The sequence below is a fragment of the Stomoxys calcitrans genome, chromosome 4, assembly GCF_963082655.1.
Source record: "Stomoxys calcitrans chromosome 4, idStoCalc2.1, whole genome shotgun sequence".
Classification (NCBI taxonomy): domain Eukaryota; kingdom Metazoa; phylum Arthropoda; class Insecta; order Diptera; family Muscidae; genus Stomoxys; species Stomoxys calcitrans.
The window spans coordinates 155,485,876-155,510,507 of record NC_081555.1 but is presented as its reverse complement, the minus strand read 5'-3'; the positions used below and the strand labels follow the sequence as shown (position 1 = coordinate 155,510,507).

The following is a 24,632-nucleotide window of genomic DNA, read 5'->3' as shown; positions in this document are numbered from 1 at the left end:
ATCGGTAGTCGTCCGCCATTTTAGTAATATAGTCGTCGTTTTTTCTTTCATGTAGTTGTTGTCCTTGTCGCTCCTTCTTCGTCTGAAACCGAATAGACCACGCGAATCGACTTTTTTCTCATGGCTTCTTAAAATTTTAAATAAAATAGCAACAATCAATGTTTTATAAACTAATTGTGCAAATTATTCAACTCCAGCTAAAGTTATTTTAATTTAAAAGCAAGGACCAACGAATTTTGGATCATAAACCTTGGAAGTCATTGTGTTTCTTCAACTGTCAGCAAGTCACCAAACGCAAATCTAAGCAAAAAAAGAAAGAAAGAACGAGCGAGCGAAAACCACTTAAACGGCAAGAGGGGCTAAAACCAAAGCCAAATTTGTATAAAATCTAGAAATCTTTGAAACATCAATCTTCACAGTTTTCTTTAAAAAGTGATTAGTGTATTAAGTTTATAATTAATGTGTTTACCAAATATAAGCAGAGATATTGCGGATGACATATCTACCAGCGTCATATTCGTCAGGATTTCATAAGGAAAAATTTAATCAAAATATGAAATTCAATAAATCACATCGTAATATTTAAAAAATACGAGTTAAGAAGACGCCAAAACTCCAAGCTCTAGGGGGTGCGTGTGTGCATGCATGCGTCAACAGTGTAACCTCGCTGCGCTGTATGGGAATTACAATTAAAGGTGCTGCCTGTGTTTAGATTTCAGCACAAGCAGATATTTCGCAATATATACATTTAATTTATCAATTATTTCAATTGTTGATAAAGTATAGATGAAAATGTCGGAATATGGTCTGGACGAAGACAGTAGTCCATCCCAACAACAGATTGGCGGTGAAGCACACAACCTCAGCACAGACGATCCAACGAATGCAGCTAACAATGTGAGTACTGTACAAGAATAAAAAATTATGCAAAACCTTACCGATTTTCCAAAAATACTTAGATACAATTTAACATGATCAAAATATCTGTCCGATATGTTGCCCAATAACTAACTTTTGCTAAGGTCAGCAACAAGGTTTTCCCTCCTCTTGTTGTTCGCATTGTTATGTAGGGATGCCATTACGCGCGCTACATTAGAATTCGAGCATCACTTGTGTCAAACCATATGTATGTGTCTAAAGATGTAGTATATGTATGCTACATCTATGCAGTTCCCCTTGCATACAAGGCCTTGTGCAGTTATTAAATGTCATTCTGTTAAATTGTTTTAAACATGTTGGGCAATGATTTTTTGCAATGGAAGTTGCGGCTTATGTTGCATTGATCTTTAAGTGTATTGTTTCTTGTTACTTGCAGGTTGTTAGAGTCACGGTAGAGAGGTGTCTTTGTTTCTATAGACTTGGATCAAACAATATGTCGTCGTATAAATGCAACGAAGGCTCTATAATTTGTACTTATCTGCAACTTCTTATCGACGTATTTTGAATATCAACTTTAATTGTATGTTATACTGGTATTGAAGTACAAGTTTTGATCAGGGTTAGGTTAGGTTAAGACACCATTAACTATTTTTAGTTTACTTAGTCCCTTATACCTAATCTTGAAGTCTAGCTTGCTCGGCAATGTCAGGAATTAATCCATGATTCAGGGAATTAAATTTTTTTGTATTCATTATTTCATTTAAATATTTATAATATGTATATTTTATTATTTACTTCTGCCAATGGCAATCGTGGGATTTGAGCTATTACCGCGAACGTTTCCGTGTGGAGTATTGTATAACACATGCAACATAATTTTTGCGGTTACTATTACGCTAAAAATTAATTTTTCTAGTGTAGTCAATGAGCACTTGAATTGCTTACATACAATATAAAGAACAAAGCCCGTATTCACAAAACTTAATGTCGACTTGAAAATAGGTTTATTTTACAGTTCTTTAAAGGAAATCGGTCAAATAAACCTATTTCAAGGAGGTGTCTCCCCCACTTTGGAATATAGCCATTAACAATATATATTTTTGTCTCTGGAAGAAAAAGGCGTAAAAGTGATCGCGTATGCTGATGACGTGGCAACTGCGGTTAAGGGAAAGTTTCCCAGCACTCTAAGAGATATACTTCAGGAAGCTCTACGTGCAACAGTAAAGTTCGCTGCTGAAAGTAGTCTGGGTATAAATCCGTGCAAGGCAGAAGTAGTTCTTTTCAGCAGGATATACATGTTGCCTACTGTGGAACTTGTCACTTTAGGTGAAGAGAATGTGACATTTACAGAAAGCGCAAAATAATTGGGTGTTTTGCCGGACAGGAAATTGATCTTCAAATCCAGCATTTTGGAAAGGGCAAGAAAGGCCACTCTTGCCCTACACACCTGCAAGAGAGCCATTGGCAAAAGTTGGGGATATAGACTGCGTGTCATGCATTGGGTATATACTGCAATTGTCAGATTTTTATGTTGTATAGCGTTGTGGTCTGGTGGACGGCGCTTCTAAAATCCGCCTACTGTTCAATACTTAACCGGATTCAAAGGATGGTTTGTTTGTACATCACAGCCGCACTGAGGACGAAACCATCTTATGCACTGACTTTAATGCTGCATCTTATGCCTCTGGACATTGTGGTTACTCAAATTTCAGCGACCACCGCCGTGAGGTTAAGGGAGCTTTCTCATTGGTCATGTGGCGCCTACGGACTGTGTTATCCTAGATACAATATCCGATGTTCCAGGCTGTAGGATTACATCTTATCTGAGCCGCTTTATGATCAAAATTGCTGTACCACTATTCCTGAAAGAACCGATTGGTACTACGATATCCCTGGTAACAGAAGTTACATAGACTTCTATACGAATGGTTCCAAACTAAACAACCAGATGGGCTTGGGGTTGTACTCTAAGGTTTATCAAGCAGAGATCCTTGCAATTAAGGCAGTGGTGGAATGGCTAAGATATAATGTTATTACGACAATAGGCATAAATATATTCTCAGACAGTCAGGCAGCCATTAAATCCCTGGTGAACGTATTTCTCAACACATAAACTGTCCTGGACTGTCGCAGATCTCAACGAGATGGCTGAATAGTTCAAAATTCACCTGTTCTGGATGCCGAGCCACAAAAATATCCCAAGGAATTCTAAAGCGTACGAGCTTGCGAGACTACGAACTACCTTACACACTCCAGGGACACTGGAATCTGTGGGTATGTCTCTAGCTGTGAGAATACCAAAACTATGTGGCCTCATATAGACTTGAAGAGGTCTACTGCTTTGCTGTTATTAGCTAGAACAGACGTCTCAGTCATTGTGTCCGTCATGACAGGTCACTGTCTAATCGGAAAACATGCTGGCAGACTGAAGGTTGCCAGCAACGACTTCGATCCAGAAAACGATTCCAAAAAAGGTCAAGGCCAAGCAAAACATTGCCCAAAGATTATTTTAAAAATTATTATTTGTTGTAGCCACATTTTCATCTGGAGGTAGCGATTCTCGTCTTCCTTGTATAGGTGAGCAAGTTTGTTAATCACACTATTTCTCGCATGAAAATAAGCACCAATAAGCTCTGCTCTGCTCGATATCAACGCTCAATCTGTTCGCACCCTAAAACTAATCCCCGCGGAAACGTGTAGCCATTGGTTATTTAAAGACGCGAATGACTCGCCTTATCCTAACGAGCATCATAGGCACACAGTATTTAAACAAGAGCCGGTGCCGGCCGGCCTCTCAGCTCGTAATAGGTGATTGTCCGCGACAGCAATTACTGTTACTCCGTAAGAAGTACTATCCACCCAGCTAGGCTGATCGTGATAACACCACACAGATCGAAGCTCAAAGACCAAGCCCTTGCGGTGCTCGGGTAATTATACCCTGTACCGTGTGCTTGGCTTTTATCCATTTAAAGTGTCTATGGGACTAGAATGTAATCTTCAAGTATTGTAAGGATGCAATTCTTTAAATTTGTAGATTTTGTTAGAAGGTGAACACACCAATACAGGCGTGGCACCAAGTATTACGAATTTAAACAACAACTCAAATACATGGCTTTTAAGTACCCTATGCAATACAATAGTTGTCATGGTTAGGTTTGGTCAGTCTGCCAGGTTAGTCAGTCTGCCATCAGACTCACTTAGACGGACGAAAACGTCTAAGTGAGTCTGATACCACAGGAATAGAAGAAGGAAGATGACTTCTAGTTCCTACCGTTGAACCATCCAGATTGTTTTAAAAAGCCCAATAACTTGCGAATTTTCACATCCGCTCAATCAGACAGGTGCGGGACACACCTGTCAGAAGGTGTTCTATATTCTCTTCTTCTTCGATTTCCTCACAGCTTCTGCAAAAGTCATTGCTGGCAACCTTCAGTCTGTCAGCATGTTTTCCGATTAGACAGTAACCTGTCATGACGGACACAATGACTGAGACGTCTGTTCTAGCCAAAGACAGTAAAGCAGTAGACCTCTTCAATTCTAGATTAGGCCACATAGTTTTGGAATGCTCACAACCCCCTCTTTGTGACCACCTATCTCATTCGTTGTCCTTCGGGCCTGGTCCTGAAATCTTAGCTTACATGTCGCTAGAGGCATACCCACAGATTCCAGTGTCCCTGGAATGTGTAGTGTAGTTCCAGGTCTCGCAAGCTCATCCCTGGGATATCTCTGTGGCCCGGCACCCAGAACAGATGAATTTTAAACTGTTCAGCCATCTTGTTAAGAGATCTGCGAAAGTAGAGGGCGGTTTTTGCATTTAGAAATACGTTCTCCAGGCATTTAATAGCTGCCTGGCTGTATGAGAAGATATTTATGCCAATGGTCGTATTAACATTAGCCATTCCACTACTTTGTTAATTGCAAGAAACTCTGCTTGATACACAATGCAGTGGTCGGGTAATCTTTTCGACCAGTTCTAGGTCTTTAGAGTACACCCCAAAGCCCACCTGATCGTTTAGTTTGGAACCATTCGTATAAAAGTCTATGTTACTTCTGTTACCAGGGATATCGTAGTTCCAATCGGTTCTGTCAGGAAAAGTGGTACAGTAATTTTTATCGAAAAGCGGCTCAGGTAGGGTGTAATCCACGCTGCCTGGAACATCGGATATTGTATCAAGGATAACACAGTGTCCGTAGCCGCTACATGACCAGTTGTCAAGATTTATATGTATGATTCCTACACAACTTAAAGTCCCTTAATTTAAGCCTTATATCCCGATTAGTTTGCATTTTCGTTAAAGGTTTTTTCTGGTTGTCTGAAATTTTGAAAGCCACATTTTCAACTATACATCCGAATAACTCTCATTTGGGACCTATATATACATACAAATATCCCAAATTGGATTACTTTAACGTATAGTTAACAGTTGGTGGAGGTAGATTTCAAGGACAGTGAGTGGATTCAACGTACAAATAAATTTTATTTTAGTTCCAAATCCTGATCGATTGTTGTTTTAACCATTTATTGCATGTATAGGTAGCGATCCTCAACGTGTTCCCATAGGTGAGCAAGGAATTTCCGGATGATAGGATAATTTCCGACGACCGGGGGGGAACGTAACAGGTCATGGGTTATTAAAATGCGTCAACAAATCGCCTTGTCATATCAAATGTCAGAGTTATTCAGTATTTGAGCAGGTGCCGGTGTCTGTGATTTTTGTGTGTGTGTGGGGCCCCAGGGTTGCCTACTTTATGCTTTCCACGCCAGGTATGCTTTTTATGTTAAAAAAAAAAAACGAAAAGGTACCTCCCTAGTGCTAGTCGAAAAAAGGCACTCAGTGGATGCTTTTTGCATTTTTAGTTAGTGCTTTTTACACTTGTGGTAATTTATTATTATTGCTGTCGCTTTTTGTCACCGGCAGGATTATACTAAACTATTTCATTTAACATAAATTTTCCCTCAAACCTTCCATTAAGGAAAAGACGATACTTCTCTCGAATCAATGAGTGCAGTCCGTTTAAAGTTTAAGCCCAATAATTAGGACAAATTTTTGCTGAGTCCGCTTAACGACACCTCTTCACGTAGAAAAGTCTTAAATGGCTGAATACATCACAAATGAAAAGAAAGTCCCTACTGAATGAAACGAAAACCAGTATTGAATATTTTTTTGAGGTTCTAACGGGGAACTATGCTCTTCCGTAATTAGAATTTGCATCTCGTCGGCAAATAAATACGTGGAGTAATTATCACCAATATTAATTGAAAACCGATCATTTACATACAAAAGGAAGAGCATAGTCCCTAAGACGGAGCCCTGAGGAACTCCACTTCTAACAGGAAGGATTCCAGATGTTTCCCCATACCCATCAAAGCACTGATACCTGTTCGTGAGATAGGACAATTTAAGTCGGCAAGCATTTCGCCCAAATCCATAAAGGCCATGCAGCTTTTGAAGAAGGATGGAATAATTCACCCTGTCGAAAGCTTTCTCCAAATCCACTAGAATAGATGGTATTTTGTCATTAAAATTAAATCTGTCAATCCAAGTAGTAAAGCTCTTGTGTTTCTATTGCAGCGAAACCAAAATCTTTGCTTAACAAATGGGAGGATTCAAGATGAGTTAATAATTGACGTTTAAGAACATGCTTTACAGTTTTTAATAGAATTGCTAAAATCGATATTTGTCTTAAATTATCTAAAGATATTTATATATTGGGTTGCCCAATTTGCCAATTGCGGATTTTTTAAAAGAAAGTAAATGCATTTTTAATAAAACTTAGAATGAACTTTAATCAAATATACTTTTTTTACACTTTTTTTCTAAAGCAAGCTAAAAGTAACAGCTGATAACTGACAGAAGAAAGAATGCAATTACAGAGTCACAAGCTGTGAAAAAATTTGTCAACGCCGACTATATGAAAAATCCGCAATTACTTTTCGGGCAACCGAATATTTCTTAATAGTAATAAATAAGCCTCCTCGGCCAAAAAACGTATTACAACGATATATATTCCTAAATAAACATTAGAAAATTAAATACTTCACAGTTACATAAAGATGTAAGATTCTTAGCCTAATTCATTTTAATTGACTCCACAGCCATAACAAGATTATGCAAAAATTTCAACTGTTGGATTTTTTAACAAGTCCCATGTTAGTAATACAAAAAAAGATTCAAGCAACAACACTAATTTTGATCTGTAGAATAGAAGTTAATAAGTTTTAAGCGAAAAACATTATTCGAGTGTGAAAAGATTCTTAACTCGACGGGCAATACATTCCAGCACCTGGTTACACGAATACAGAATCAGAAACAGAAACTTTTGAAATATAATATACGGGGCAAGTTTATCTGAGTACTCCTACTCGAGCGAGAAAAATGTAAGTATCTACGTAGTGTTCGATATAACAATTGGCTTCTTCCGTAGGGGAATAATATTCGCAAATTTGAGTTAAGCGAACACAAAAATTAAGTAACGGCATGCGGGAAAGCTAATTTAAAAAATTTTAGAGAAACCCATCTTCTCCAGCAGCATTGGATTTGATTAAAGAAATGCATCAAATAACTCGCCTAAGGAAATCACAGTAAACGAGAAACTACACCGCTAACAACATCATCTATACTACCAGGGTCGTACAATCCCATGGCAGCCGGTTGTATGTACCGGATTGACCCGATGAATTCCTTCATCGGCAAGGGCTGCCGCCTCAGTGTACCACACACTGCTACTACAACAACAACAACCAGGGTCGTAAAGTTTGTTGCTAAAAAATTTTACATTTACATTGCTTTCGTTATCGAAATAAGATGAATCAGTATGTATTATACGGATTTAGTCTTATTACGTGCGTGGCAATAGACCCTCCATTCCAAAGCCAAATCAAGAGGGACGCGTGAAACAAATAAACAGATAAACAGATTGTAATTGCACAACATTGTTGGGAAGAGAAACTAGGAAAAAATCAAGAAGTGAATATGATTGATGCACGATTTCTAAATGTGAACAGCCGTAAATTTTGCCTTCTGCAAGCTTGCCTCACGGTCAACGCTCTTGTGAAATCACACGTATTATTGTTAAAATCTCCCATCACAATAATCTTAGAATAACGCATAAAAAGTTATGAATCCTCATCCTAAAATGCCTCAAAGTTTCCATGATGTAAATATACAACCAAAGCCGATATTTTTTCCGTACTACATATAACATTTCAGAACACTACGATAGAAAATACCCCACTGAACGCAATCTTTAATTCAATAACTTTGAAATACAAATCCTCAGTCCCTCGGGTTTCCTCTGCCAAGGCCGAAATCTGAGATATTAACACATTAGGCCTTATCCAAGTCTCATTGACACCAACGATGTCCAAATGGCTATCTACCACCATATTCTTGACACAAAGCCTTTGACTTTTAAAATGGGCAATATTTAGTCTGGAATTTTATCTGAGCTGTTTACGCATAAAAAAACAGATTTGCTCACATTTTTAGGATATATCATACGAAAATAACATACTGGTGTGATAGCAAAAAGATGAATCGTATGCAAATAAAGTGCCATGTCATAGGACATCTATTACATGCCGTGTAATAGCGGCTTAAGAAATATGGTAGTTATTTTTTTTTTTAATCCAAATGTTTCTTCTAATGTCTATTGAAGCAATTTTTTTGTCTTAAAATTTAATACATTTCCCTTATCAGTAGAAATAAATTAATAATTGATAATAATAATAAAATAATTAATTAATAATTGAACGGTTTAATATAAATTTACTCATTTATTTTGATTCTTTATTTTTAGTCAATAATTGGAAAAGTAAAGTCCAGAGTATCTAGCATTTTGCCAAATAGTTTGTCAAAGTGGTTTTCACCTTCTTCGAAAGTGCGTAGTGAAGAATTAAATGGTAGCTTAAACTGTAATGCAACCACCACCAGGAGAAAACGTCGCATAGATATCGATGACGATGAAGATGAGGAGGAGGAAAATGAGAATTACGTTGAAAGGCAAGCAAGACGGGGAATACATGAGGAGAATCATAATATAAGGTGTAAAATGGAAGAAAATTCCGAAGCTGAAGAGGATGAAGAGGACGACGATGATGATGATAGTCAAAACAGTGAGGAAGAATATAATGCAACTGTAGCAGCACAAAAAACAAGGCATGACTTGTTTGGGCGACAGCCACCTGCTAAAAGATCCCGTCTTCAAATCGATGTAAGTGTTATCCTATACCAAATTACTTGTTTTTTTTTAACACATTATCTTTTTTTCATTAAATGAAATTTTCAGATGCGAGACAGCCCCTTGATTGCACCTCGAAGACCATTGATAGCATCCACTCCAGCTGTAGCCAGTACGTATACACGTAATTCGATTGGCACTACCTCAGCTTCACGTTCAAGTTATCAACGGTACACACATTTAAACCTATATGGAAATCAAAGCAAAAAGGAGCAGGCGTATAATTTTAATATACAAAAGGATACAGCAGCCCCGAAAATTAATACAGATATAATTGACTTAATATCACAACCACCTAATGAAATCGAAGAAAGACTTGCGGCTAATTCGGATATATGTAGCCGAACTGCAAGAAGGTAAATAAAATAAAAAAGTAATCATTTCAATTTTATGAAATAAATAAAATAATCTTTGCACACTATTTATTTATAAAAAAAAAATATGATGGAACTTTTTTGCATTCCTTTTAGCTCTCGTAAAAGTTTAAATATACCAACTTCTGCAAATCGATCGGTAGCAGATCGTTTGCTTGCGCCAGCTACCCATTTGAAGAGGCCATCATTGTCATCGGCTACCTTGGATACAATGCTGCCTAGCAATCCAGTTGGCACTCCTCCCAGACGTACATCAACTACCATACACGAAGTCAAGGAATCTGTAGAACACAGCGCACTGGGCGAAGCGGATGACGAGAACAATGAACTTAGCCATAATGGTCAATTATTGAATGAAGAACCAAACGAGCCATCCTGTTCGAAGAGAGCCAAAAGACAAAATCACATAAATGGTTCTGGTTTTAATAATCCACGAAGCATACCCGAAGAAAACGACGCTATTTTATTGGACACTGCCTCAGAAAGCAGCGAAAGTGGTACGACAGAGTTAAATAAATCAAAACATGAGCGTAAGACTGGTCTCTTTAATACTTCAATTGCCGGTACTGGAACTACTCGTAATAGCAGTAGAACATCATCATTTGGTAATGGTTTGAATTTCTATTCTCATTTAGAAGGAAAGAAATCATTATTTAACTCTGCCTCTGGTCATGGCATGTCAAATCAGTTAAACAATTCTACGTTGTCTCTTAACTCCCTAAATCGCCGACAATTTAATGCTTCGATTTATGGCAGCACATCGGCATTGAGTGATAGTCGTTTGTTGAATACATTTTCGCCTTTTTATAAAGGCAAAACTACATATGGTGGGGCAGCAGCGTATAACAAATATACGGCTGGTGCAGGCGCCAGTGCTGTACGTATAACCCCCACACTGATTAGACCCGCATCGAGTCTTTCCACTCTCTCATCATCGAATAATTCATTATCCACCGCTGGTATAGGAAACCCTCAACAAATTGGCGAGATTTCAAATATATCATCTACTGCTAAACGCATATTGGATTTAATCAATGATTTTGCCACACCCTTAAGTGAGGCCAAGAAAATGGCAAGTACCATCAAGACAAATGCTTATCTGCCACCTCAAGCAAAATCCCGATTAAATGACTCTGATTTGAATGCTTCACGTGCCATGCGTTTGTCCCAAGTGCGTACACCCTATGCCCGCCCGGCGGTGATTTTACAACCCTCAGGCAATGCAAATATTGGAAGTCGTGGCAGTACTATGTTAAGTGGGCCAACGCCACCTGTGAGGGAGCTACAGGTTCCCACAATGTCACAGTTATTGCAAATGAAGAAGATACAAAATATGACTGAAAGAGCCAGAAAAATAACACGAGATTCGTCTGCGACAAATGCCGAAGTAGTTGAATACACATTGCCTGTAACTACGAAAACTGCAGAAAGTGCGAAAGTTGCTGCAGTAGAAGACAGTGGTGGTAGATCTAGTGGTGCGTCTGAAAAACAACCACAACCACAACTTCAACAAAAGCACACAAATAAAATAAAAAATAAAATAACGACTACAATGCGAGCTTCGGTGGCATCAAAAGACATACACGATGAAGCACCACCGCCCACGTTAAATTTGCCAAATATAGCTTTCCCACTTATGCAATCTGTACCCAAATTCGATATACAATTTTCGACGTCGCCCACTTTAACGTCAGCTACGTCACATGCGAATAGCGTTTCCACAGAAGGCGGCAAAACAACTCCAAAACCTTTGTCATCAAATATAAGCCAAATTGCATTTAATACGAAACCAATTTCAACAACATCGGTGGATTCGGTAGGGAAAAAGGAAACTACAACAACAAAATCCTATAACTTTGGTAGTGGTGTTTCAACGTCGTCTGCACCCACAACCACGTTAAATTTCAAATTTTCCGAACCTTTGGTAGTGAAAGGACTGAACACTCCTACGCAAAACATAACTCCTTCTAATTTAGATAATTATAAATTTAGTCCTCCATTGGAAGTTACACAGTCAATGACACCTACTAAAACAACACCACTACTGAAACCACAACAACCTCAACTTAAATCTGGCTCTTGTCTGGACGTCTTAAACAAACCACTGGCATTGCCCGGCAATTCAAATAAAACAACTACTGAGTCCTCAACATCAGCATCGTTATCTTCGAATTCATTTGGTGATAAATTTAAGAAAGCCTCCAATGAATGGGAATGTGGCACATGTATGATACGCAATAAGGCGGACCTGCCTAAATGTGTAGCATGTGAAACTCCACGCAAATCTGACCCAACCCCAGTCAGTGAGAGCAATATATCGACTTTCGGAGATAAGTTTAAAAAATCGTCCTCCGAGTGGGAGTGCGATACGTGTATGATACGAAACAAGCAGGAAAGTATTAAATGTGTGGCTTGTGAAACTCCCCGCAAAGGATTGAGTTCTTCAACGACTAACAATATAGCCGTGTTGCCGCCAATAAAAAATACATTTGGTGATGCCTTCAAACCGAAATCAGGCTCATGGGAATGCTCCACTTGTTTAATTAGCAATAAGAGCGACTCAAATGAGTGCGTTGCGTGTCAAACAAAAAAACCAGGTTCGTCAATTTCCAGCAGTGGTAATACTACAACAACGGCGACTACAGCTGCTCCATCTGTATCTACATTTAAATTTGGATTCTCTGCGGCGCAAACAACTAATGTACCAACAACTACCGACGCTGGCTTTAAGAATATCGCGGCTCAACAAAAAGCTTCAAAATGGGAGTGTGATGCTTGTATGACACGCAATGATGCGGAGCGAACGAAGTGTGCTTGTTGTGAACAGCCGAAACCCGGCTCGGTGGCAACAGAAAGCTCATCTTCTACAACAAAATTTACGTTTGGAGCAACGGCTGCTGCCAAGTTTAGTTTTGGCTTTGGCCCGGGCTCAAATGCACCAAAGGAAGATGAACTACGAAAAGATAAAGCTGTTGATTCAGTGGCCAAAAATGCCATGTCTATAACATCCAAAGCTGCGAACAACAACACCACTTTACCTACGTCTGGTTTTCAATTTGGATTTAAACCGACTCCTACTCTGAACACGGAAAATAAAACGGACGAAATGGATACTAAGAACACCAAAAGCTCTGTGGCAACCTCAAGTTCTACAGTGTTGAAGGGCTTTCAATTTGGCAGTGTGACTGAGACAACAAAGAAACCTGAGGTCCCGTCAACAACTGCTACCACATTTGTATCGTCAGGTTTTAATTTTGGTACCAAGACGAGCAATGCGCCAACAACTACAACCACAACCGCAACAACGTCAACATCAACATCTGTGAAAATGTCTAAGCCTGCTGTAAGCTCGCCAAGTGTTAAGTTTAATTTGCCTACAACTGGGACCACATTCAGTTTTGCTTCTAATTCATCATCCGCAACTACTGGAGTTGTTAGTTTTGGAACTAAGCCCGCTGTTCCCGCTCCAACAGACGAAAAGAAGTCAGAAGGTTTCGCATTTAAGACGCCAGCAGCTGTATCATCGTCTACCACAAGTAACACCGGCGCTTCATCGGGCGGATTTACGTTTGGTTCGCCAGCTGCATCATCATCCACTGCTATCACACCAGCTATAACTAGTAGTACATCCACAACGCCTACCACAACAGCGTTGGTAAAACCAATGTTTAGTTTTGGAACATCAAATACAACTCCAGCGACATCATCAGTTGTTGCCACAACCACTACGTCGTCTGGCGGTTTTGGAAGTTTCAGCTTCGGTGGCAATAACACACCCTCTACGGCTGTTAAGCCCTTATTTGGGGCTGTAACGTCTACAACATCGACAACAACTTCAGCTTCTTCAAATACAAGTACAAAGCCTGCCGCCACAACAAATGTATTTGGGTCGTTTGCAGGAACAACCTCTGCAACACCAACATTTGGTTCCTCCTCTGCTATTGCTAATCCTGCCAATAATTCAACAGCTGTTAGTTCCTCCACCAACAGTTCCAATATGAGCGTAAATAATGCTACTCCTACATTTGGAACATTCGGAGTGGGTAGTAATTCAGCCAACAATACAACGAATGTATTTGGTTCCTTTGGTAGCAGCAGTACCCAATCAAATTCAACCCAAAATAAACCCGCGGCAGCAACAGCAGCAGCAGCAGCACCACCACCAGTCTTTGGCAGTGTTGCTTCCAGCAACACCAATACTGCACATGGAGCATCGCCAAGTACGAACGCATTTGTTTTTGGATCGGCCACAAATACAGCAGTCACAGCAAGTGGTACATCGTCATTTAGTAGTGCAGCAGCAAATACCTCCTTCGGATCAAAAAATACATTTGTTTTTGGTTCACCAGCCCCACTGCAATCAACTACAGCAACAACTGCTCAAAAAGATGCACCCAAACCTTCATTATTCGGCGCATTTGGCAGTGGAGGTACAGCAATTACTTCAAATCAGGCAACCACTTCCATTTTTGGTAGCCCCGCCTCTTTTGCACCAGCAACTGCGGCAACTTCTCCTCCACCAGTTTTTGGCAGCAACAATAGTAGCAGTATAGTTACAACAACAAATCCCAGCACTAACCTATTCGGTATGAATTCAGCGCCAGCGCCAGCGCCCGTTACAAACATATTTGGTGCGAACCCAAGCGGCAATGCCGCAACACCAGCGCCCGCTTTCGGTTCTTCACCATTTGGTGGTGGTGGTTCAGCATCATCCACAAGTGCCACACCAACATTTGGCAGTACAGCAGTAACGGGATCCGCTACATTTGGTGGCTTTGGAGCAACTGTTGGAAATACCACAAACCCAAGGGCAGAAGTAAAGAAAATAGAACCAGCTTTTAACTTTGGATCAGCTCAGACAACACAGCAAAGCGTCAGTGTAAGTAGAATTACTTATGCGTTTTAATAAATCGCAGATTTTTCGAATTTTAAACTGCCCACTAAATTCGTATAAATGTCATATTTACACATTTCAAATTTTAGGGAGGATTTAATTTTGGATCGACCTCAGCCCCAACAAAACCTGCTTTCAACTTTGGTAGCACTGGAGCAGCACAACCCACGTTTAATTTTACGGGGTCATCAGAGGTATGTTGTGAATATTTAATTTAGTTTCGTTAAAAAAAAGACAATGTTAAATCAAATGTAGGCGTAGCAATATCTAAATTTTATTTACTTTTCTTCTCTTTTTCCTTCTCTTTTCTTTCGTCTTAATGTAATGAACTTTTCATATACTGTGTAACGTATTTGCAAATATTTAAACAAAACTATAACTCACCTAACGTCCAAATTATTGGTGTCCTTTCGTCCATTGTTAACCTTTGGTTGTAACTGTACCACTGATGATGGGGTATTTGTTATAATTTTGTGTTACATAACGTATTGGTTTTTGATCATTGAAATGCCGTCACAGAATTCAGCGAAACCCTTTCAATTCGGCGCAATACCATCGGCACCAGTATTTAATTTTGGCGGTGGTGCGATAGAGGTAATGTAGATTTAGAATATGTTGATAAAAAAAAAAAGATTCTTAATCACTTTTATCATGGTATCATTTTTATGTGTAGTAAGACATACATTATAATGCATGTATTATGAGTTAATTGCATTCGCTCTTTTTCTTTGATTACGTATTTGTTTTTATTATATTTTATAATTAAATCAACGCCGTTCTTACTTCTTCATTATTTGCATGTTGTTGTACATACATTTGATTTCTTGAAAATCTGATTTCGTTGAACCAGTTAAAATAAGTACAGGTTTTCGGTTTTTTAGTGGCAACTGAAATTGTCTTTAATTTTAATTAGTTTTTGAATAGTACTCAGCGTTTCAGATATACAAATTTCTTACATGATAATGCTTCGCGAAGCAAGACAAAAGTGTGTTACACCTACAATTTTGTAAATGGTGCATATTCTTCTCCTGCGGAAGAAGTGTGCAAATGGTCCAATCACAAGTAAATACACAATAAGCCCAGCTAGTCAGAATATTATGCACACTTCATAATGTATCGTATTGATTAAAATGATAAAAATATGTAGAAGTTATCTAAAATGCACAATCCATTCACTTTTGCTCCATATGACCAACTTTGGCGTCGTCGAAAACGAGTTGCAATTTACACTAATGTAGTCTGGCGGTATTTTGGCCCATTCCCGTACAATGGTTTTCTTTAACGCATCCATAGTGGCATATATTTCAGTCCATCGGATTGGCTTCTGGCTAATTGAAAAGCATCTGTGTGGACGAAATTAGGTGCGGAGCATGCTTTTTTTAGTCATTTTTGGTTTACACATGTGGCTCCAAAGCAACTTCCAAAATGTTCTCCCGATAACAATTCGCAATTAATTTGACGCTAGGGTCGGTGAAAACGATTGAAGAGCGGCCATCGGCGAATTGCTTAATTGGGAAATTTTTCTCGAAATCTATGTTATTGCTCGGCGAATGGAAATTCTCCTACGAGGATCGGGAGGAGTAATGTCTCAAGCGTCTTTGCTACTGGTGAAAGAAGGGAGATCGGTCTGTACGACTCGACCAAACTCGGGTCCTTTCCAGGCTTCACTAGCGGGATCACTTTGCCCATTTCCAGACATCGGAAACTATAAGAGAAGACAGATTGACGACAGTAGTAAGGTACTTAACTCCAGGTAAATCCAGATTGTTCAACATCAATGTAGAAATTCCGTCGGGGCCTAATGCCTTGGATGATTTGGCGCCATGGATGACATTTGACAAATTGTGGTGGCTGTCCATCGGATCGGAGACCACGGATACGGCGAATAGTTCTCCTCCTTGCTCCGTCACTCTCGGGATGCGCAATAAATTGACGGTTGAATAACCTGGCGCATAAGTCACGGTTACTTCGACAAAAGTGACTTAGGTCCCGTCATCCCGTCTACCGGGGTTCGAGAGTGACTTAAGAGTAGACCACAGTTTGCCTAAACCGGTGCCTAAGTTACATTGCTCCAAATGTTCCAGCCACAAATTCCGCTTATGTTCGTTGACTACCCTGTTTATTGCCAGATTCAGCTCGCTGATTCTGGGCTAAGTGGGGTCCATACAACGAATCCTATCACGCTCGTCTGCGAGTACCACTGCCTGAGGCGGGAAATTGGGTCGCACTTGGGGTATTCGACCGGTTGGTATAAAGCTAGCGGCTGCTGTGTTAATGATGTCTCGGAATTTCCTCTCGGCAAGTAGCACATCCAAGGGGGGTGGCAGTTCACGGCGCCCAATCAGCCTTCTGATTGATGAACGTCCGGCGCTCAGAGGTTATGATTTAGGGTGGTCGGTCGATGGTGAGACTTATGGGGAGGTGGTCTGACCCCAAAGAGACGACGGCTTACCAGGATAAATCACTCAGCAGATCAGGGAACGCAATGGAAATGTCTGACGAGCTGCTGCACCTCCTCGCAATCCTAGTGAGGGCATCCTCATTTACCGTGCAGAACGTGGAGTCTTCAATCTGCTCTGCCAAAGTTATGCCACGCTGGTCGTTACCTAGGGGCGAATGCCATGAAGTGTGATGCGCATTAAAGTCCCCTAGAATCAGACGCTTATGGCCATATAATAACCCACCAAGGTCGGGGTTGTAAGCTTGGCCATTAATTGGGACACAGCTACCAAGCGGCGGTTTGTACACATTGTATAGCTCTACTTCGGCAGTACCGGACCTGACTGCTATCCCCATGCACTCCATGTAGGGGTCACTAAAGCCAGGCGCTGGTGAGATGGGTCTATATTGTACGGAACGGTGTATCACGAAGACCAATTCCCCACCTCCATTCTTTGAGCAATCCTTACGTAGCACATTGTATCCGTATCAAGCTGCAGGTGTTGGTCAGCTTTGTCTCCTGGATCGCTGCAACCAATATGTTCTTCCGACTCATATCATCAACAATTTCATCGATCTTGCCACAGAGACCGTTACAGTTTAGATGCAAAAATGATACCTTCCCGGCACTGGCCTGGCAATATTGGGGCTGGGATGCTGCTGTTGCGTATATTGCCGCACGGGAGAGGTTGGGGGGTCACATAGTCCGACAACGAGGACGTGGAAACCGACGACGACGGCTTCCTGGCTATGTTTGCGCAGCACCTTGCAACATATTCAGTATGACTATACTCCCGTAGTGAAGTGAGGACACAGCAAGATCGGAAATGTACCCATTCCATGCACCGGTAACACCTCACCGACACCGACCGATGATGGAGGCGGTTCTGGCAAACCGAACGGAACTAGGGCTCGGGGTTCTTTTCAATCCCGGCACGAACCAGAAGCGTGCGGAGAAGGCATTCCGGGATGTGCCTCTCCCATGACGAAAAAAGACGGACACGTACAATGAGGCAACAACCCTTGAAGGCTTCCATCGCCGTTACAGTGAGTTGCATGAACCCCTCAATTTCCCATTGAAAGCACAAAAGAAATTTAGGAGTCGCTTAACACTCGTACCAGTAACAGAACTTACCCCCTTTTTCCAGAAATCTTAAGCAATGAGACCCTTTGTAACCGTATTTGGCTCCTCGGCATCCATGACTTTATTTTGCACTCTTAACGAATACATGGAAACGACAAGAAGTGAATTAATTTTGAGTTTGTCAGTAAATAACGTGGTATTTGTTTGTTGGGAAAATCTACCAAAAATTTAGGTCATCCTACCTAATAGGATAAAAACCTGCCAATTTTGGTAGGAACCTACCAAAAACGGCAACATTGCTTACGAGCCTTTACTTTTTTTGTGTGCCAAAATGCACACGCCTTTAAGAACTTAAAAGGCTTTACCATGAACTCGTTTTTGATGTGTGTTCCCTTATATAGTTAAAATAGTTAAAAAATTAGCAACATTAATGTAAACTACTCTACGATTTCTCTGTGGAATTTATTAAAATGTATTGGTCATAGTTTAGGTTTAGTTTGAATGGGCAGCCCACAATGAAAAGTTGACTTCAATCGGTAGCCAGTCTGACTTGTGGTGGTGAAAAGGAAGTGAAAAAGTGACAAATATGTCGTATGCGGTTATCCATGTTTGCACTATGTCGTGCAACTGAAATTTATCCATGTTCGCACTATGTATGTTGGAGGCCACCGTAGCGCAGAGGTTAGGATGTCCGCTTATGACGCTGAACGCCTGGATTCGAATCCTGGCGAGACCATCAGAAAAAACATTTTCATGGGTGGTTTTCCCTTCCTAATGCTGGCAATATTTGTGAGGTTCTATACCATGGAAAACTTCTCTCCAAAGAGGTGTCGCACTGCGACACGCTGTTTGGACTCGGGTATAAAAAGGAGGCCCCTTATCATTGAGCGTAAACTTGAAACGGACTGCAATCATTGATATGTGAGAAGTTTGCCCCTGTTCCGTTGTGGAATGTTCATGGGCAAAATTTGCATTTTTGCACTATGTCGTGCAACTAGGGTATTCATCTCATTGTCCTAGAACCAACGGCCTTGAGGGTCGCCATCATCTCACTGTCCTATAACGAACGGCCTTGAGGGTCGCCAATTGTAAATTGTAAATTCCCTTCCAGTATTTCTTTTACGTCTAGCGTTGCTGAAATGTTGTGTGAGTCGTAGCATTGCTCCAATCCTGTCCCTGTCTCCATCTTAATAGTCACATATAAAGACTGAGGTATCATTCTCTACAAACACAGTATTCCATTTCTACTCCTCTCTCCCGGAATGCCAAGTAGTTTGAAACCGTCCTCAGTCTGTCCACCGCACACATAGTGTCCAGAAATGGACATTGGCCGTATTCTGTCGCCTCCAGCATGCCAAACTCCCTCAACCTAAACGCAACTTTGACTGCACATTTCGGAATATAGGCCTTGATATGTTGCATATTTAACATTGCGATGGTGGGCCAACTTAACGCACCACGTTTTCTCAATAAGACGATTTCGATATCTGACAAGGTCAAATACTTAGTTGTGATCTTGGACAGGAAACTGAATTGGAAGTGTCACATTCAGGATCGTACTGAGGAGGCTCTCAGATGTTGGGCACTATGTAGATGGGCCGCAGGCTCGAAATGGGGCCTGAATCCGAGGATAGTCCACTGGCTCTACTGGAGCGTGATTAGACCAATACTTACTTACGCTATGGAGAAAAGTGCAACATAAGGATCATACAACAGGTTCAGAGAACATGTTGTCTTGGCATAGGCGGGGCGATGAGGACCATGCACACTAGGGCACTAGAGACTATTCTAGATATCCGACCCACTGACATACAGATTAAGTGTAAGGCAACCACTGCGGCTATGAGATTTAAGGCGATGGGAGAAAGGATTGAGGATGGGAACAGCTCATACCATCGCAGTATAATCGAGGCGACGATAGGAAACCTCGAAGGAAGGGAAGAGGTTTCCGATCGGATACCTGAGATGAACCTTGAAGTCGAGTGCGAGGCACTGCTGCCATCGGCACAGTCTTGGATTGACGGAACGCTAGTATTGCCATCTGGAAGATCATGTTACACGGATGAAGATACACTGAAGCTAGAGGACAGAGTGCGCCTGGGAGCCTACATTAAGAATCCAGGGACTGAGATCTGTTTTAGGCTGCCTGATCTGAGATCCGGGCGATCACGGAATGCGTGAAGTGGTGTCGTGCTAACGCGAGGACGTCGAGTGTGAACATCTTTACCGACAGTAAAATTGCCATAAGAGCAATAACCACCTGGACGGTAGGGCCACGTACAGTCTTGAAGAAGAAGGAGATTAACGCCTTCTCTGAGGATGGCAAAATCCGCATTGTTTGGATGCCGGGTAATAATGGAGTAGGGGGAAATGAAAGGGCAGACGATTTGGCAGTGAAGGCAAGAGGACTGCCGTTAATAAACGGTCGGTAGGACGGCGAAAATCCTATGGGGGGATCCAAATCGTGAAAAGACGAGGCTATTACGGAAAGGAAGTAAGAAGGAAGTCAGCATAGCTATTGGTATCTTAACGGGACACATAGGACTACGTGCTCACTTATGTAAAATCAGTGCGGCAAGTGATAGCATGTGTAGGACAGGCGGGGAAGATGATGAGACGTTGGAGCATTTACTTTGTCATTGCCCGGCTTTCGCGTCTAACAGATACCGGTACTTAGGTGGAGACACAATACCAGACATGGACCAACTTAGGGGAGTGGTATTGAAAACAATTAAGGATTTTGTAAGTAGCACGGAATTCCTAACTTTAGAGGTTACTTTATAGTTTTTAGAGCGCACAACAAGCCGATTACTGGCTTAGGTGTATGTCCATAGTGGCATGGGGCGGATTAATATCTACACCCTCTTTTCAACCTAACCTAGCATTGCGATCATTCTCACACCATCCCTGTTAAGATCCAACAGAAATTCATTTACCACTATTCCAGAGAATTGGCAAGAACACCCGGTCACACTATATCCGAAGTGCGCGTTGATAGTGCTGTCACATAGCATACAATCTGTCCACAGGGAGAAACTTGGAAAGATCCCCGTGCGGCTCAGGGCACTGGTTGTTGACCCATATCCACGTTGTTAAATGCCCTCTCAATATTCAGGAAGGCCGCCTTCTTGTACTCCTTTGGTTAGAGAGACGTCTTGACTTCTCGCATCTATGCTTGGAGGACCGTCTTTCTCCCACCCTAAGGTATGCATGTTGTGCCCTTGAGGTATGCCTGAAGTTCTCGGACGTCAAACCCAGCAAGTCTTTTTTGGTGTTAACAAATTTGAAATGTCAAATGCTACGTCTTGAAAACAGCAGCTGTTTTATTTTGGCTAATTATTTGACGAAGTAAGGGCTGGGGAACCTAAAAAAAATTTTACTTGTTTTGATGAGAAAATAAAATCTCCCACGATTGTGATTGAGAATAGTGCAGATAGTTTTGGATTTTGTTGTGTTATCTTATTCAATTTTCAAAACAGTGCTGCCATCTGGTTTTGAGTTTTAATGCAATCGTGTAAAGAACTTTTAACGCAAGTTTTACTAGAAAATTTTTGTTCTTTAGTTTTGTATGTAATAATATTTTTTTTGTTTGTAATTACCTTTGTTTTTTTTTTCATCATCCACTTCACCATCCATCTTTCGTTGTATATTGTAGAGAATTCTTAAATATTACTACAACAACAATCGACGTGAAATATATAACAAGGAATATTTCTTAAATTTTTTTACAGACAACTCCAAATGCTCCTTTCCAATTTAATGCAGGAGCCGCTCCTGTATCTGATAATATATTCGCGTAAGTATCGAATTAAACACAAGTACAAAAACACTGCGAACAGTTATGCTTTCGATACGAAAAAAGTAATACATACGAGTACTGTTAAGGAATTCGAAAAGTGCAAATGTTTCTCAATTAGTTTTCATCGTCACGAATTTGGCAGACTTGACATTTTCTAAAAGAAAGGAAGGCTGCACATTCGTTTATAATTAAAATGAAAAACTTGAAGAAGTCACTCGATACTAACTTGAATGTTTAAAAAATAAATAAAGTAAACAGTGTTTGTGTGTTTTTAGCATATAAAATAGAATAAATAATGTATGTGATATGTTTGTTACTGGGTTCAATCGCACTGTTGTCATGTTTTTTTTAATGTGTGTTGTCCTTTCTTTTTCAAGACTTCACAATGGTCCATCGTTTGATACTAATCGACATATATTTCCTTTTATTTTCTTATACATATATATAGACCTGCGCCAACGCCAGGAGCTCAAACAGCACAACAAGCGAAAAGAAAGATAAGGGCACCCATAAGACGTGTTACTCAACGGTAGAGAATTTGATCAAATCAAACGCTCTTAAAAGCGTGGACCAAATACAACAACAACAACAATTACCATTGCAACAACCAGAAGGACACAAGCAAATAGGAGGACAACAAAGCTTAAAACCGGAACTTGACAGCAACAAACTAAAACTAGCACCAATACCAACACATACAACAACAACACAGCATTCAAAAAAATTACTACAGTTAGACGACGACAATAACGTTAAACAGGACAACAGGACACATAATTCCGATTTTGACAGTAAGACCGTAAACCATGTTGCCAGTAGCAAATATACAAAACCACAACAACAGAACAACAACAAATTCCATATCAATAACCAAACCCTAGGGGGTATAAATCACAAAGGCCAATTAAACGAAAATGTCAAAAAGCAACAAAAAAATAACATTGTTTTAAACAAATATAAACTTGTAAGAAAAATAAATTTCTCAGAATCCAAAAAGGATGTTGCAACATCCGGTTCTAAGCAAATTTCTGATAATAAAAACCCTATCACCGGCCAAGAATCTCTTACAACAAACAGAAAATTGCCTACTGGGGACAAGTGGAAATCCAAAACAACAAATCATTCAAATCTAAATGAAGTCACCAAACCTGCAACAGTAGTTAGGCAGGTTAAAAGAAATTATATGAACATAGTAAAAGGTACCAATTATTATTCCAAAATTAACACTAACACTGGAAAGGAGCGGGCAGTGGGACAGCAGCAATATGACGTTGCCCCCTCCGTGTATCAAACAGCAGCAGCAGCACAATTACCTTCGATTAGCAACAAGAGTAACACCAGTGTCCATCAATGTCCGTCCGTTTGCAAAAATAGCATAGGTTTTTCAGGACGACGCGTCCGTATGGTTACTAGCGAGAAAAAGTAGCACCACAAGTATTGGCCGAGAAAAGTAGAGATAGATATCAATTACATTCTTTCTCACTAGAGCACATGCAATACTTTTCTTACTTTCACAATGCTTTATCCACCTTTATTTTTCATTATTAACAAATATACGCAACATGTTGCTGGCAACACAGTCGTAACGAATTTTTGGTTTAAAGCACACTCAAAACAAACACATCCTAGACAAGAGAACAAACAACATCTAACTATGAACTGTACTACAGACTCTAAGACGCAGACTTGAAATATAAATAACAGAGAATTAATCTAAGCAAAAATATAGGCTAATTAAACATACAAATCAATTTTTTATGATCGTAATCTAAAGATAACTCATCAGTTCTTCAAATGAGTTCAAGCAAACGATGAGATAGTTATCCGTGTCCACGTCACCAACGTACGTACGTCTATGTCAATGTTTTTTTTTTACACAGAATTTCTTCATGTGCCTATTGTGAGTGTCAACAACATCAAAAACAAGCAGTTGAAATTGAAACAAAACAAAAATAACAGATTGTACGGAATGTCTTCAGAAGTGGTTTTCCCTCGACATCGGCATCGTGATTATCGTATGGAGAAAGAGAAAACAATATCTTCTTCTTTATATATATATAAATGCATATAGAATTCAATTGTTTCTATTAATTTCATTTATTAAAGTTTCCTAGAAATTGTTAATTTTTGTAAGAAAAATTATAAGTTGTTTATTTTGAATTTGCATTTTGGCAAAGTAACAACAGCGTTAGCGTCAGCGTCAGTCAGCATCAAAACAAAAATATAGATGGGGCGACTCGGTCTCTCGAATACTATTTTCCAAACCGAAAGGTGGTGAAATTTGTGAAACGCTGCATTGACGCAAATCCAAAAACAGAGAAATCAATTCAATAAATTTCAATTTAAGTATACTATACCTAATATTTTAAAATTTTGTTATGAAAAAGCTCTTATTAAATATTTTTTATATATATTTAAAAAAAAGTAGATTGTTTTCGTCTTTTCTAATTTCATCATTGATTATTCATAAATATCAAATTTGTTAAAGTAAAATTTTTATTTAATTTTTCTACTACTTTTTTTTTTATTACTACTCTTACCGTTCAGCTACCACATTCATCCATCCATCCAACAATAAGAAAACCCGAAAAATCCGCAACACTACAAGTTATCGTCGCACTTTGTTTTTTAAACCCCTCTCTCTACCTGTTCGCCACTCCCCCCATAATTTGTGTGTATACATTTCGAAATAAGAGATTTTTATTTTTTTTATTGCTATCATGATATAAAAATACTAAATATAAATACACTTATACACATACATATTAATAATATGGCGTACAACAACAACAACAAACAAGAATGAAAAGAAAGTTTATAAAGAGTAATAAAATTAAAAGTGAAGAGTTAAATTTATGTAAATAAGTAAATATATTGCAAAACTATTCATAAAAATCTAATACTGAAATATATTTAATGAAA

At 39.7% G+C, this 24,632-nt stretch overlaps 1 protein-coding gene across 2 annotated transcripts; it reads left to right on the top strand.

Annotated features, from left to right (window-relative positions):
- Positions 1–66: 66 nt before the first annotated feature.
- LOC106085108 (nuclear pore complex protein Nup153) lies at positions 67–24,632 on the top strand. Of its 2 annotated transcripts, XM_013249152.2 has the most exons (8): positions 68–897; positions 8,680–9,093; positions 9,169–9,476; positions 9,591–14,373; positions 14,478–14,582; positions 14,908–14,982; positions 21,643–21,707; positions 22,159–24,632. In XM_013249152.2, exons 1-8 carry the CDS (start codon positions 787–789, stop codon positions 22,241–22,243), a joined length of 5,946 nt encoding a protein of 1,981 aa, XP_013104606.2. In that variant the 5' UTR covers positions 68–786; the 3' UTR covers positions 22,244–24,632. The 2 variants fall into 2 exon arrangements, with proteins under 2 accessions (XP_013104607.2, XP_013104606.2); XM_013249153.2 differs by lacking the exon at positions 14,908–14,982 and having other exon boundaries at positions 67–897.

Coding starts and splice junctions, on each gene's coding strand:
- LOC106085108 (XM_013249152.2), top strand. CDS start 787: ATGAAAATGTCGGAATATGGTCTGGACGAAGACAGTAGTCCATCCCAA. Junction 9,094..9,168: donor GATCCCGTCTTCAAATCGAT/GTAAGTGTTATC, acceptor TGAAATTTTCAG/ATGCGAGACAGCCCCTTGAT. Junction 9,477..9,590: donor TGTAGCCGAACTGCAAGAAG/GTAAATAAAATA, acceptor CATTCCTTTTAG/CTCTCGTAAAAGTTTAAATA.